The sequence below is a fragment of the Cyanistes caeruleus genome, chromosome 33, assembly GCF_971803275.1.
Source record: "Cyanistes caeruleus chromosome 33, bCyaCae1.hap1.1, whole genome shotgun sequence".
NCBI classification, from domain to species: Eukaryota; Metazoa; Chordata; class Aves; order Passeriformes; family Paridae; genus Cyanistes; species Cyanistes caeruleus.
The window spans coordinates 1,613,701-1,630,014 of NC_141734.1; the positions used below are offsets into that span (position 1 = coordinate 1,613,701).

Consider the following 16,314-nt stretch of genomic DNA (forward strand, 5'->3'; position numbering starts at 1 on the left):
GGATTTTTTGATGTTATTTTGGGGATTTGTTCTGATTTTTTGGGGGGGGCTTTTGGGATTTTCTCGTTATTTTGGGGTTTTAGGGAATTTTGGGGTTTTTGGGGAATTTTAGGAATTTTTTCTGGATTTTTGGGGGATTTGGGGGGAATTTTGGGGGAATTTTTTTGGAATTTTTTGGGGCTTTTCCCCGTGATTTTGATTTTTTTTTTCCATTATTTTGGGATTTTTTTTATATTATTTTGGGAGGGGTTTTGGGAGTTTTCCCAATTTTTGTGATTTTTTTCCTGGCTTATTGGGATTTTGGGGGAATTTTGGGATTTTTCACGATTTTTGGAGAATTTTCAGGATTTTTTTCCCAATTTTTTTGGGCTTTCTCCCGTGATTTTGGGTTTTATTTTGTTATTTTGGGAGGGGTTTGGGGATTTTTCCCGATTTTTTTCCGGGATTTATGGGATTTTTCCCAGTTTTTAGGGAATTTGGGAATTTTTCCCAATTTTTTGAGGCTTTTTCCCAAGATTTTGGATTTTTTTAACGTTATTTTGGGTGGATTTGGGGGATTTTTCCCATTATTTTGGGAAGCTTTGGGATTTTTCCCGTTATTTTGGGCGATTTTGGGGAATTTTCCCGGTTTTTGAGGGGTTCTGGAATTCTTTTCCTGATTTTTTGGGTTTTTTTCCCGTTATTTTGGGTGAGGAAGGGTTTCCTGCAATTTTGGGGTAATTTGGGGTGATTTGGGGTAATTTTGGGCTGAATTTGGGGTAATTTGGGGATGGATTTTGGGTTGAATTTGGGATGATTTTGGGGTAATTTTGGGGTGAATTTGGGGTGAATTTGGGGTGATTTGGGATGGATTTTGGGGTGATTTTGGGATGGATTTGGGGGTAATTTTGGGATAATTTTGGGGTGATTTGGGGGTGATTTTGGGGGTGATTCAGGGATGGATTTTGGGGTGATTTTGGGGTGAATTTGGGGTGATTCAGGGATGGATTTTGGGGTGATTTTGGGGTAATTTTGGGATGGATTTTGGGTTGAATTTGGAGTGATTTTGGGGTAATTTTGGGGTGAATTTGGGGGTGATTTGGGATGGATTTTGGGCTGATTTTGGGGTGAATTTGGGGTGATTTGGGGGTGATTTTGGGATGGATTTTTGGCTGAATTTGGGGTGATTCAGGGATGGATTTTGAGGTGATTTTGGGGTAATTTTAAGGTAATTTTGGGGTGAATTTGGGAATGGATTTGGGGATAAATTTGGGGTGATTCGGGGATGGATTTTGGGGTTATTTTGGGGTGATTTTGGGGTAATTTTGGGGTGAATTTGGGATGGATTTTGGGTTGAATTTGGGGTGATTTTGGGGTAATTTTGGGGTGATTTGGGGGTGAATTTGGGGGTGATTCAGGGATGGATATTGGGGTGATTTTGGGATGGATTTGGGGATAATTTTGGGATAATTTTGGGGTGATTTGGGGTGATTTGGGGTGAATTTGGGGTGATTTTGGGGTGATTTTGGGGTGATTTTGGGGTGAATTTGGGGTGATTTGGGGGTGATTTTGGGGTAATTTTAGGGTAATTTTGGGGTGAATTTGGGAATGGATTTGGGGGTGAATTTGGGGTAATTTGGGGGTGATTTTGAGGTGATTTTGGAGTGAATTTGGGGTGATTCAGGGATGGATTTTGGGGTAATTTTAGGGTAATTTGGGGGTGATTCAGGGATGGATTTTGGGGTGATTTTGGGGTGAATTTGGAGTGATTTGGGATGGATTTTGAGGTGATTTTGGGGTGAATTTGGGGGTGATTTGGGATGGATTTTGGGGTGATTTGGGGGTGATTTTGGGCTGAATTTGGGGTGAATTTGGGGTGATTTGGGATGGATTTTGGGCTGAATTTGGGGTGAATTTGGGGTGATTCAGGGATGGATTTGGGGGTGATTTTGGGGTGAATTTGGGGGTGATTTGGGATGAATTTTGGGGTGATTTTGGGGTGAATTTGGGGTGATTCAGGGATGGATTTTGGGGTGATTTTGGGGTGAATTTGAGGTAATTTTAGGGTAATTTCGGGGTGAATTTGGGAATGGATTTGGGGATGAATTTGGGGTGATTCAGGGATGGATTTTGGGGTGATTTTGGGATGGATTTGGGGGGTAATTTTGGGATAATTTTGAGGTGATTTTGGGGTGAATTTGGGGTGATTCAGGGATGGATTTTGAGGTGATTTTGGGATGGATTTGGAGGTGATTTGGGATAATTTTGGGGTGATTTTGGGGTGAATTTGGGGTGATTTGGGGGTGATTTTGGGCTGAATTTGGGGTGATTTGGGGGTGATTCAGGGATGGATTTTGGGGTGATTTTGGGGTGAATTTGGGGGTGATTTGGGATGGATTTTGGGGTGATTTGGGGGTGAATTTGGGGGTGATTTGGGATGGATTTTGGGCTGAATTTGGGGTGAATTTGGGGTGATTCAGGGATGGATTTTGAGGTGATTTTGGGGTGAATTTGGGGTGATTCAGGGATGGATTTTGGGGTAATTTTGGGGTTCCTTTGCAGGTTTTACGTCTTCGAGTGCAGCGTCTGCCGGGGGGGAGCCGAGAGCGTGCGGAGGCTGCCCCTGCGCTGGTGAGGGGAGACCCAAAAACACCCCAAAAACACCCCCAAAAACACCCCCAAAAACACCTCAAATCCACCCAAAAAAACCCCCAGAAACTGCTCCAAAACCACCCCAAAAGCCCCAAATCCGCCCCAAATCCACCCTAAAATCATCCCCGAAATCATCCCCAGAAACCACCCCAAAACCACCCAAAAACACCCCCCAAAAAAATCCGAAACCACCCCAAAAACCCCCCAAAAAACCCCCCAAAACCCACCCAAAAATCAAAAAAACCTCTCATAAACACCCTAGAATCACCCAAAATCACCCAAAATTACCCAAAAATACCTAAAAATCATCCAAAAAACCCCCAAACCAGCCAAAACTAACCCCAAAACACCCCAGAAACCCCCGAAACTCCCAAAAAATGCACTCAAAATACCCCCAAAATTCCCCAAAAATCCCCCAAAATTCCCCAGAATCCACAAAATTCCCCAAAATCCACAAAACTTCCCCAAAATTCTCCAAAAATCCCGAAAAATCCCCCAAAATTCACAACAAATCCCCCCCAAAATCCCCAAAATCCCCCAAAATCCCCAAAAATTCCCCAAAAATAAAAAAAATCCCAAAAATTCCCAAAAATTCCCAAAAGTTCCCCCAAAATTCCCAATAATTTGCCAAAAATCCCCAAAAAATTCCCCAAATCCCCAAAATTCCCCAAATCCCCAAAAATCCCCCCAAATTCACAAAAAATCCCCCCAAAAATCCCCCAAATCCAAAAAAAATCCCCAAAATTCCCCAAAATTCCCCCAAAATCCCCCAAATCCCCAAAAAATCCCCCAAAATTTCCCAAAATTCCCCAAAATTCAAAAAAAATCCCCCAAAAATCCCCCAAATTCACAAAAAATCCCCCAAAAAATCCCCAAAATCCCCCAAAATCCAAAAAATTTCCCCGAAATTCCCCAAAAATCCCCCAAAATTCCCCCAAATTCCCCATAATTCCAAAGAAAACCCCAAAATCCAAAAAATTTCCCCAAAATTCCCCAAAATATTCCCAAAAATCCCCCAAAATTTCCCAAAAATCCCCAAAATTCCCCCAAAATCCCCCAAATCCCCCATAAATCCCCCAAAAATTCCCCAAAATTCCCCCAAATTCACAAAAAATCCCCAAAAATCCCCTCAAATTCACAAAAAATCCCCCAAAAATCCCCAAAATCCAAAAAATTTCCCCGAAATTCCCCCAAAATCCCACAAAATTCCCCAAAATTCTCCAAAATTCCAAAAAAAACCCCAAAATCCAAAAAATTTCCCCAAAATTCCCCAAAATATTCCCAAAAATCCCCAAAAATTTCCCCAAAATCCCCCAAAATTCCCCCAAATCCCCCGAATTCCCCGAATCCTGCTCCGATTCCCTCTCCTTTCCCAAATTCTCCATTCCCGAGTTTTTTATTTGCATTTTCCCCATTTTTTACCATTTCCCCCCCATTTTTATTTTACATTTTCACCGTTTTTTCGTGGATTTCTCAGTTTTCCCCCAGATTTCTCCCAATTTCCCGGGGATTTCTCTGGAATTCCAGGGAATTTCCACCCCAAACCCTCAATTCCTTTCATTTTTTACCGCAATTCCCCCTTTTTTATTTGCGTTTTCCCCATTTTTTACCGTTTTCCCCCCATTTTTTTCATTTATGGTCATTTTTTTTCCGTTTTTTCCCATTTTCCCAGGATTTTGCCCCAATTTCTCCGGGATTTCTCTGGAATTGCAGGGTGGACGTGGCTCACCTCAAACCCTCAATTTTTAATTATATTTTCCCCATTTATTTACAGTTTTTCCCCATTTTTTTACCATTTTTCCTTCATTTTTTTCCATTTTTCTCCATTTTTTTTGTGATTTTCCCATTTTCCCGGGATTTTGCCCCAATTTCCCAGGATTTCTCTGGAATTGCAGGGTGGATGTGGCTCACCCCAAACCCTCAAATTCCCCTTCATTTTTTACTCCATTTTCCCCATTTTTATTTGCATTTTCCCCATTTTTTGTCATTTTTCCTCCATTTTTTCTCCATTTTTCTCCATTTTCTTTCTGTTTTTTCCCATTTTCCTGGGATTTTACCCCAATTGCCCCGGGATTTCTCTGGAATTGCAGGATGGACGTGGCTCACCCCAAACCGTCAATTTTTAATTACATTTTCCCCATTTTTTTACCGTTTTCCCCATTTTTTTTCCATTTTTCTCCATTTTTTTTACGTTTTTTCCCATTTTCCCGGGATTTTGCCCCAATTTCCTGGGGATTTCTCTGGAATTTCAGGGTGGACATGGCTCACCCCAAAGCCTCAATTTTTAATTACATTTTCCTCATTTTTCTACCGTTTTCCCCATTTTTTATCATTTTTCCTCCATTTTTTTTCCATTTTTCTCCATTTTTTTTACGTTTTTTCCCATTTTCCCGGGATTTTGTCCCAATTTCCCAGGATTTCTCTGGAATTGCAGGGTGGATGTGGCTCACCCCAAACCCTCAAATTCCCCTTCATTTTTTACTCCATTTTCCCCATTTTTATTTGCGTTTTCCCCATTTTTTATCATTTTTCCTCCATTTTTTTCCCATTTTTCTCCATTTTTTTTCTGTTTTTTCCCATTTTCCTGGGATTTTACCCCAATTGCCCCGGGATTTCTCTGGAATTGCAGGATGGACGTGGCTCACCCCAAACCCTCAATTTTTAATTACATTTTCCCCATTTTTTTACCGTTTTCCCCATTTTTATTTGCGTTTTCCCCATTTTTTATCATTTTTCCTCCATTTTTGGTCATTTTTGTTCTGTTTTTTCCCATTTTCCCGGGATTTTGCCCCAATTCCCCCAGGATTTCTCTGGAATTTCAGGGTGGACGTGGCTCACCCCAAACCCTCAATTTTTAATTACATTTTCCCCATTTTTATTTGTGTTTTCCCCATTTTTCATCATTTTTCCTCCATTTTTTTTTCCATTTTTGGTCATTTTTTTTCCGTTTTTTCCCATTTTCCCGGGATTTTGCCCCAATTTCCCAGGATTTCTCTGGAATTTCAGGGTGGACGTGGCTCACCCCTAACCTTCAATTTCCCCTTCATTTTTTACTCCATTTCCCCCCTTTTTTATTTGCGTTTTCCCCATTTTTCATCATTTTTCCTCCATTTTTTTCCATTTTTCTCCATTTTTTTTCCGTTTTTTCCCATTTTCCCGGGATTTTGCCCCAATTTCCCGGGGATTTCTCTGGAATTGCAGGGTGGACGTGGCTCACCTCCTGCTCTACCACCTCAGCGTCTGCTGCAAGAAGAAATATTTCGATTTGGAGCGGGAAATTCTCCCCTTCGCCAATTCCAACTGGGACGCGCTGCTGCTCGGCCCGGTCAGCCCAAAATGGGGCAAAAAACCCCGAAATCGGGAAAAAATTCACAACTGGGGGGGAAATATCGATTTTTGGGGAAAAAAATACCGGATTTGGGGAAAAAAACACGGATTTTTGGGGAAAAATAGGGATTTTGGGGGAAAAAATATTGATTTTTTGGGGAAAAATTCGGATTTTTGGGGGGAAAAATTTCGATTTTTGGGGAAAAAATCACAGGTTTTGGGAAAAAGAAGCTGGTTTGGGGGGAAAAATGGATTTTGGGGAAAAATCGTGGGTTTTGGGGAAAAATCCTGATTTTGGGGAGGGAAAAATCCTGGGTTTGGGAGAAAAATCTTGATTTTTGGGGAAAAATTACAGGTTTTGGGGAAAAAAATCCAGGATTTGGGGAAAAAAACCCGGATTTTGGGGGAATAACAGCGGGGTTGGGGAAAAAATGCTGATTTTGGGGGAAAATATGGATTTTTGGGAAAAAAATTGTGGGTTTTGGGGAAAAAAAATCCTGATTTTTGGGGAAAAAACCCTGGATTTTTTGGGAAAAATCCTGATTTTGGTGGGAAAAATCCTGGGGTTGGGGGGGAAAAATTTTGCTTTTTGGGGAAAAAATGTCAGGTTTTGGGAAAAAGAATCCTGGTTTGGGGGGAAAAATGGATTTTTGGGGGAAAAAATCGTGGGGTTTGGGGAAAAATCCTGATTTGGGGAGGGAAATAAAACAGGTTTTTGGGGGGAAAATCACAGGTTTTGGGGAAAAAATGCCTGATTTGGGGGAAAAAATGGATTTTTTGGGAAAAAACTGTGGATTTTGGGGAAAAACATCCTGATTTTTGGGGAATGAACATGGGTTTTAGGGAAAAATGCTGATTTTGGGGGGAAAAATTCCAGGTTTGGGGGAAAAAATGGATTTTTGGGTAAAAAATTGTGGGTTTTGGGGAAAAATTGTGGGTTTTGGGGAAAAAAATCCCAGTTTTGGGGAAAAAAAAATCCTGATTTTTGGGGAAAAAAAATCCTGATTTTTGGGGAAAAATCCTGATTTTGGAGGGAAAAATCCTGGGTTTGGGGGGGAAAATTTCGATTTTTGGGGAAAAAATCACAGGTTTTGGGAAAAAGAAGCTGGTTTGGGGGGAAAAATGGATTTTTGGGGAAAAATCGTGGGTTTTGGGGAAAAATCCTGATTTGGGGAGGGAAAAAAACCAGGTTTTTGGGGGGAAAATCACAGGTTTTGGGGAAAAAATCCCAGATTTGGGGGAAAAAATGGATTTTTTGGGAAAAAACTGTGGATTTTGGGGAAAAACATCCTGATTTTTGGGGAATAAACATGGGTTTTAGGGAAAAATGCTGATTTTGGGGGGAAAAATTCCAGGTTTGGGGGAAAAAATGGATTTTTGGGGAAAAAATTGTGGGTTTTGGGGAAAAATCCTGATTTTGGGGAGGGAAAAATCCTGGATTTGGGAGAAAAATCTTGATTTTTGGGGAAAAATTGCAGGTTTTGGGGGAAAAAATCCCGGATTTGGGGAAAAAAACACGGATTTTGGGGGAATAACAGCGGGGTTGGGGAAAAAATGCTGATTTCGGGGGAAAATCCTGGGTTTGGGGGAAAAAATGGATTTTTGGGGGAAAAAAATGGATTTTTGGGAAAAAAAATCCTGATTTTTGGGGAAAAATCCCAGGCTTTTGGGGAAAAACCGGATTTTTTGGGGATAAATCGTGGGTTTTGGGGAAAAATCCGGATTTGGGGGGGAAAAAATGCCAAGTTTGGGGAAAAAAAAGGGATTTGGGGGGAAAATTGCGAGTTGTGGGGAAAAAAACTGGTTTTTTGGGGGAAAAATTGTAGGTTTTGGGGAAAAAAATCCTAATTTGGGGTTTGGGGAAAAATTCAAATTTGGGGGCAAAAAATTCTGATTTTGGGAGGGAAAAATTCCGGGTTTGGGGGAGAAATCTCGATTTTTGGGGTAAAATCGTGGGGTTTTGGGAAAAAATCCCAGTTTGGGGGATAAAAATAATCTTGATTTTTGGGAAAAAAGTTTGGGTTTTTGGGAAAAAAATCCCGGATTTTGGGGAAAACACGGAGTTGGGGAAAAAACCTTGATTTTGGGGAAAAAAATCCTGATTTTGGGGGAAAAAAATCAAGAAATTTGGGGAAAAAATTGCAGGTTTTGGGGGGAAAAAATCCCTGATTTTTGGGGAGAGAAAATATCCTGGGTTTTGGGGAAAAAAAAACTGTTTTGGGGGGTAAAATCCTGATTTTGGGGGGAAAATCGCAGGTTTGGGGAAAAAATCCGAATTGGGGAAAAAAATCCGAATTTGGGGAAAAAATCTTAATTTTGGGGGGAAAATTCCCCGATTTTGAGGGAAACAAAAAATAGAGTTTTTGGGGGGTGGAAATCCTCTGATTTTTGGGCTGGACCCCAAAAAATGGGAATTGGAGCCCAAAAATGAAAATTTGGTGACCAAAAATGGGAATTAGGACCCAAAAATGGGAATGAGGAGCCAAAAATGGGAATTTGGAGCCAAAAATGGGAATTTGGACCCAAAAATGGGAATTTGGACCCAAGAAGGGGAAATTGGTGTCCAAAAATGGGAATTAGGACCCAAAAATGGGAATTTGGACACAAAAATGGGAATTTGGACACAAAAATGAGGATTTGGACCCAAAAATGAGGATTTGGAGCCAAAAATGGGAATTTGGACCCAAAAATGGGAATTTGGAGTCCAAAAATGGGAATTTGGAGCCAAAAATGGGAATTTGGAGTCCAAAAATGGGAATTTGGAGCCAAAAATGGGAATTAGGAGCCAAAAATGGGAATTTCGACCCCAAAAATGGGAATTTGGTGTCCAAAAATGGGAATTTGGAGCCAAAAATGGGAATTTGGAGTCCAAAAATGAGGATTTGGAGCCCAAAAATAAAAATTTGGAGTCCAAAAATGGGAATTAGGAGCCAAAAATGGGAATTTGGAGTCCAAAAATGGGAATTAGGACCCAAAAATGGGAATTTGGACACAAAAATGGGAATTTGGACACAAAAATGAGGATTTGGACCCAAAAATGGGAATTTGGAGCCAAAAATGGGAATTTGGACCCAAAAATGGGAATTTGGTGTCCAAAAATGTAAATTTGGAGCCAAAAATGGGAATTTGGAGCCAAAAATGGGAATTTGGTGTCCAAAAATGGGAATTTGGACCGAAAAATGAGAATTGGATCCCAAAAATGAGGATTTGGAGCCAAAAATGGGAATTTGGACCCAAAAATGGGAATTTGGTGTCCAAAAATGGGAATTAGGAGCCAAAAATTGGATTTTGGAGCCAAAAATGGGAATGAGGAGCCAAAAATGGGAATTTGGAGCCAAAAATGGGAATTTCGACCCCAAAAATGGGAATTTGGTGTCCAAAAATGAAAATTTGAAGCCAAAAATGGGAATTTGGAGTCCAAAAATGAGGATTTGGAGCCCAAAAATAAAAATTTGGAGTCCAAAAATGGGAATTTGGAGCCAAAAATGGGAATTTGGAGCAGAAAAATGGGAATTTGGAGCAGAAAAATGGGAATTTGGAGCAGAAAAATGGGAATTTCAACCCCAAAAATGGGAATTTGGACACAAAAATGGGAATTTGGACACAAAAATGAGGATTTGGACCCAAAAATGAGGATTTGGAGCCAAAAATGGGAATTTGGTGTCCAAAAATGGGAATTTGGAGCCAAAAATGGGAATTTGGAGCCAAAAATGGGAATTTGGTGTCCAAAAATGGGAATTTGGACCCAAAAATGAGAATTGGATCCCAAAAATGAGGATTTGGAGCCAAAAATGGGAATTAGGAGCCAAAAATGGGAATTTGGAGTCCAAAAATGGGAATTAGGAGCCAAAAATTGGATTTTGGAGCCAAAAATGGGAATGAGGAGCCAAAAATGGGAATTTGGAGCCAAAAATGGGAATGAGGAGCCAAAAATGGGAATTTCGACCCCAAAAATGGGAATTTGGTGTCCAAAAATGAAAATTTGAAGCCAAAAATGGGAATTTGGAGTCCAAAAATGAGGATTTGGAGCCCAAAAATAAAAATTTGGAGTCCAAAAATGGGAATTTGGAGCCAAAAATGGGAATTTGGAGCAGAAAAATGGGAATTTGGAGCAGAAAAATGGGAATTTGGAGCCAAAAATGGGAATTTGGAGCAGAAAAATGGGAATTTCAACCCCAAAAATGGGAATTTGGACACAAAAATGGGAATTTGGACACAAAAATGAGGATTTGGACCCAAAAATGAGGATTTGGAGCCAAAAATGGGAATTTGGTGTCCAAAAATGGGAATTTGGAGCCAAAAATGGGAATTTGGAGCCAAAAATGGGAATTTGGTGTCCAAAAATGGGAATTTGGACCCAAAAATGAGAATTGGATCCCAAAAATGAGGATTTGGAGCCAAAAATGGGAATTAGGAGCCAAAAATGGGAATTTGGAGTCCAAAAATGGGAATTTGGAGTCCAAAAATGGGAATTTCGACCCCAAAAATGGGAATTTGGAGTCCAAAAATGGGAATTTGGACCCAAAAATGGGAGTCTGGAGCAGAAAAATGGGAATTTTGACCCGAAAAATGGGAATTTGGTGTCCAAAAATGGGAATTTCGACCCCAAAAATGGGAATTTGGAGCCAAAAATGAGAATTGGAACCAAAAATGGGAACTTGGAGCCAAAAATGGGAATTAGGAGCCAAAAATGGGAATTTGGAGTCCAAAAATGGGAATTTGGAGTCCAAAAATGGGAATTTCGACCCCAAAAATGGGAATTTGGAGTCCAAAAATGGGAATTTGGACCCAAAAATGGGAATCTGGAGCAGAAAAATGGGAATTTTGACCCGAAAAATGGGAATTTGGTGTCCAAAAATGGGAATTTCGACCCCAAAAATGGGAATTTGGAGCCAAAAATGAGAATTGGACCCAAAAATGGGAATTTGGACCCAAAAATGGGGATTTCCCCCTGAAATATTTGGGTTTTTTCCCCAAAATTCGTGGTTTTGTCCCAAATTTTGGGTTTTTTTCCCCAAATTGGGTTTTTTTCCCCCAAATTGGGTTTTTTTCCCTAAATCCGGGTTTTTCTCCCCATTTTTTCCGCAGCTTTCGGGCACGCCGAGGTCGGAGCGGCGCGGGCGCCTCCTGGGGGCCCTGAGCAGCCACAAGGACAGGTCAGGACCCCAAAAACGGGGGGAGGGACCCCAAAAACCCCAGAAATTCCCCCAAAAACGAAACCGCGACCAGAAACAAAAAAAAAATCCCCAAAAAACACAAAAAAATTCAAACTGCCCCCAAAAAAAACCCTAAAAAAATCCCAAATCACCCCAAAAAAATATCTAAAAGCGCCCCCCAAAAAACCCACCCCAAATACCCCAAAAAACCCCCGAAACAACCCCAAAAAAGCCCAAATCGCCTCAAAAAAGCACTGAAACCACCCCCAAAAAAACCCTAAAACCACCCTAAAAAACCTCACCCCAAACACCCCAAAAAACCCCGAATCACCCCCAAAAAAACACTGAAACCGCCCCAAAAAAACCCCAAACCACCCCAAAATCACTAAAACCACCCCCAAAAAACCCAAATCTCCCTAAAAAAAACTAAAATCACCCTAAAAAAACACCAAAAGACCCTAAAAAACCCTAAAAAACCCCAAATCACCCCCAAAAAACCCCTAAAAAAACCCAAATCACCCCAAAATAACTCTTAAAAGCACCCCCCAAAAACCTCCCAAACCACCCCAAAAAAAAACCTAAAAAACCCCAAATCACCCCCAAAAAACCCCTAAAAAAACCCAAATCACCCCAAAAAATCCTCTTAAACCACCCCAACAAACCCCACTCCAAACACCCCAAAAAACCCCAAATCACCCCAAAATAACTCCTAAAAGCACCCCTCAAAAAAACCCCAAAAGACCCAAAAAAAAACCCCAAAAAACCCCAAATCACCCCTAAAAAAACCCTAAAACCACCCCAAAAAGGCCCACCCCAAACACCCCAAAAGACCCCAAATCACCCCAAAAAAACCACTAAAAAAAACCCAAATCACCCCCAAAAAAACCCTAAAACCACCCCCAAAAAAAACCCCACCCCAAACACCCCAAAAAAGCCCAAATCACCCCCCAAAAACCCCTAAAAAACCCCAAATCACCCAAAAAAAACCCCAAAATCCCCTTTAAACCCCCAAAATTCCCATTTTTTCCCAAAATTCCCGGTTTTCTCCCAAAATTCCCGGTTTTTCCCCCAGAATTCCCAGGTTTGTGTCGGGCCGGGAGATGAAGAAGCGCAAGGGGCTCCAAAAACCCCCCAAATCCCCCAAAATTCCCTAAAATTCCCATTTTTCCCCCAAAATTCCCATTTTTTCCCAAAACCCCCATTTTTTCCCCAAAATTCCCACTTTTTCCCCCAAAATTCCCAGTTTTTCCCCCAAAATTCCTGTTTTTTTCCCAAAACCCCCATTTTTTTCCCCCAAAATTCCCATTTTTCCCCCAAAATTCCCGGTTTTTCCCCCAAAATTCCCGGTTTTTTCCCAAAACCCCCATTTTTTCCCCCAAAATTCCCATTTTTTCCCCCAAAATTCCCATTTTTTCCCCAAAATTCCCATTTTTTCCCCCAAAATTCCCGGTTTTTCCCCCAAAATTCCCGGTTTTTCCCCAAAATTCACATTTTTTCCCCAAAAAATTCCCATTTTTTCCCAAAACCCCCATTTTTTCCCCCAAAATTCCTGTTTCTTCCCCAAAATTCCCGGTTTTTTTCCCCAAATTCCCGGTTTTCCTCCCGGAATTCCCGGTTTTTCTCTGGAATTCCCGGTTTTTCCCCAGGTTCGTGTCCGGCCGGGAGATGAAGAAGCGCAAGGGGCTCAAAACCCCCCCAAAATCCCCCAAAATCCCCCAAAAATCCCCTTTAAACCCCCAAAATTCCCGTTTTTTTCCCCAAATTCCCTTTTTTTCCCCGGAATTCCCGGTTTTTCTCTGGAATTCCCAGTTTTTCTCTGGAATTCCCGGTTTTTCCCCAGGTTCGTGTCAGGCCGGGAGATGAAGAAGCGCAAGGGGCTCCAAAAACCCCCAAATCCCCCAAAATTCCCAAAATTCCCCTTTAAACCCCCAAAATTCCCGGTTTTTTTCCCCAAAATTCCCGGTTTTTTTCCCCAAATTCCCGGGTTTTCCTCCCGGAATTCCCGGTTTTCCTCCCGGAATTCCCGGTTTATCTCAGGAATTCCCGGTTTTTCTCTGGAATTCCCGGTTTTTCCCCAGGTTCGTGTCGGGCCGGGAGATGAAGAAGCGCAAGGGGCTCCAAAATCCCCCCCAAATCCCTAAAAAAACCCCAAAATTCCCATTTTTTCCCCCAAAATTCCTGTTTCTTCCCCAAAATTCCCGTTTTTTCCCCAAAATTCCCATTTTTTCCCCCAAAATTCCCGTTTTTTCCCCCAAAATTCCCATTTTTTCCCCCAAAATCCCGGTTTTTCCCCCAAAATTCCCGGTTTTTCCCCCAAAATTCCCGTTTTTTTCCCAAAACCCCCATTTTTTCCCCCAAAATTCCCATTTTTTCCCCCAAAATTCCCATTTTTTCCAAAAAATTCCCATTTTTTCCCCCAAAATTCCCGGTTTTTCCCCCAAAATTCCCGTTTTTTCCCCAAAATTCCCATTTTTTCCCCCAAAAATTCCCATTTTTTCCCAAAACCCCCATTTTTTCCCCCAAAATTCCTGTTTCTTCCCCAAAATTCCCGGTTTTTTTCCCCAAATTCCCGGTTTTCCTCCCGGAATTCCCGGTTTTTCCCCAGGTTCGTGTCGGGCCGGGAGATGAAGAAGCGCAAGGGGCTCCAAAAACCCCCAAAATTCCCCAAAATCCCCCAAAAATCCCCTTTAAACCCCAAAAATTCCCGGGTTTTTTCCCCAAATTCCCGGTTTTCCTCCCGGAATTCCCGGTTTTCCTCTGGAATTCCCGGTTTTTCCCGGTTTTTCCCCAGGTTCGTGTCGGGCCGGGAGATGAAGAAGCGCAAGGGGCTCTTCGGGCTCCACACCCGCGCCCCTCCCCCACTGCCCCCGGAGCTGCTGCGGGGCCGCCCCTCCCCCCCCGGCCCCTCCCCCACCCCCAGGTGCGCCGGCGGGAAAAAAATCCGGGAATTGGCGGGAAAAATCCGGGGATTGGCGGGAAAAAAACCCCGGGAATTGGCGGGAAAAAACACGGGAATTGGCGGGAAAAAACACGGGAATTGGCGGGAAAAATCCGGGAACTGGCGGGGAAAAATCCGGGAATTGGCGGGGAAAAAACCCGGGAATTGGCGGGGAAAAACCCGGGAATTGGCGGGAAAAAAAACCGGGAATTGGCGGGAAAAAACGCGGGAATTGGCGGGAAAAACCCGGGAATTGGCGGGAAAAAACCCGGGAATTGGCGGGGAAAAATCCGGGAATTGGCGGGGAAAAAAACCGGGAATTGGCGGAAAAAATCCGGGAATTGGCGGGAAAAACCCGGGAATTGGCGGGAAAAAAAACCGGGAATTGGCGGGAAAAAACGCGGGAATTGGCGGGAAAAACCCGGGAATTGGCGGGAAAAATCTGGGAACTGGCGGGGAAAAATCCGGGAATTGGCGGGAAAAAAACACGGGAATTGGCGGGAAAAAGCCGGGAATTGGCGGGAAAAATCCGGGAATTGGCGGGAATTTCGGGAATTCCGGGGGGGGGGATTTATGGGAATTTTGAGGGGTTTGAGGGATTTGGGGGGATTTTGGGGGGATTTGGGGGGATTTTGGGAGGTTTTAATGGGAATTTATGAGAATTTTGGGGGAATTTTGGGGGATTTTGGGGGAATTTGGGAGGTTTTAAGGGGAATTTAGGGGAATTTGGGGGGGATTTGGGGGAATTTGGGGAGATTTTTGGGAATTTTGGGAATTTTGGGGGGATTGTGGGGATTAATGGGAATTTGGGAGAGAATTTCTGGGAATTTTGGGGGAATTTTGGGGGAGATTTATGGGAATTTTGGGGGAAATTGTTTTAATGGGAATTTATGGGAATTTGGGGGGATTTTGGGGAATTTTGGGAGATTTTGGGGGGATTCATGGGAATTTGGGAGGATTTGGGGGGATTTTGGGGTTTTGGGGGGGATTTAAAGGGGGTTTAGGTGAGTTTGGGGGGATTTGAGGGAATTTTTGGGGGATTTGGGGGAGAATTTCTGGGAATTTTGGGGGAAATTTATGGGAATTCGAGGGAGAATTCCTGGGGATTTGGGGGGAATTTCTGGGATTTTGGGGAATTTTGGGGAATTTATGGGAATTTTGGGGGGATTTATGGGAATTCAGGGGATTTTGGGGGGATTTCAAGGGGTTTTTGGTGGGATTTGGGGGGGGATTTATGGGAATTTGGGGGGATTTTGGGGAATTTGGGGGAAAATTTCTGGGGATTTGGGGGAGTTTTGGGGGAATTTTGAGGATTTGGGGGAGTTTTGAGGGATTTCAAGAGGATTTGGGGGGGATTTGGGAAGATTTTGGGAGATTTTGGGGTTTCGGTGGAATTTTGGGGAGATTTTGGGGCAGAATTTGGGGGATCTCGGGGAATTTGGGGGAGGGGGGAGGGGCGGATTTTGGGTCAATTTCTGCCTCTTTTGGGGTTTCCCCTCTCTCGAGGCCTCTCCCTTTCCCATGGGGGGGGGGGGTCCCCAAATTTTTTTGGGGTCCCCCCAACCCCCCCCGGGGGTCGCAGCCTCTCCCCAGGGCGGGGGAAGGGCGGGGGTCGCCGGCGCCCCTCCCCCCGCGGCTCCCAGGTGAGACCCCCAAAAAACCCCAAAAAACCCCAAAAAACCCCAAAAAACCCCAAAAAACCCCCAAAAACCCCAAATCCCCCCAAACTCGGGGGGAGCCCCCAAATCCCCCCCAAATCCCCCCAAAATTTGGGGTCCCCCCCCCTCCAGGACCCCCCCGGCGGCTCCTACAACTTCCGGAGGACCCAGGCCCGGAGCCCCCCCAGGTCAGGATTGGGGGATTTGGGGAGAATTTGGGGAATTTGGGGGATTTTGGGGGATTTTGAGGGATTTTGGGGAGAATTTGGGAGAATTTGGGATTTTGGGGGAAAATTTATGGGATTTTGGGGGGATTTGGGGAATTTTAGGGAATTTTGGGGAAAATTTATGGGATTTTGGGGGATTTTGGGGAATTTTGGGGGATTTGGGGAGAATTTGGGGAATTTGGGGAATTTTGGGGGATTTTGGGGGAAATTGGGGGGAATTTTGGGGAATTTTGGGGGGATTTGGAGAGAATTTGGGGAATTTGGGGAATTTTGGGGAATTTTGGGGGATTTTGGGGGAATTTTGGGGAATTTTGGGGGGATTTGGGGAATTTTGGGGAATTTTGGGGGGAATTTTGGGGAATTTTGGGGGAAATTTT

General features: G+C 43.1%; 1 protein-coding gene across 1 annotated transcript in view; it reads left to right on the forward strand.

Moving 5' to 3' along the window:
• Nucleotides 1-16,314, forward strand: part of PHF1 (PHD finger protein 1) — a 37,382-nt gene that overhangs the window by 15,294 nt on the left and 5,774 nt on the right. Inside the window, exons 8-13 of the mRNA XM_086870731.1 lie at nt 2,542-2,610; nt 5,833-5,956; nt 11,047-11,114; nt 13,906-14,034; nt 15,635-15,695; nt 15,843-15,898. Of these exons, the coding sequence (XP_086726857.1) occupies nt 2,542-2,610; nt 5,833-5,956; nt 11,047-11,114; nt 13,906-14,034; nt 15,635-15,695; nt 15,843-15,898 (507 nt within the window). The remainder of the gene's footprint in view (nt 1-2,541; nt 2,611-5,832; nt 5,957-11,046; nt 11,115-13,905; nt 14,035-15,634; nt 15,696-15,842; nt 15,899-16,314) is intronic.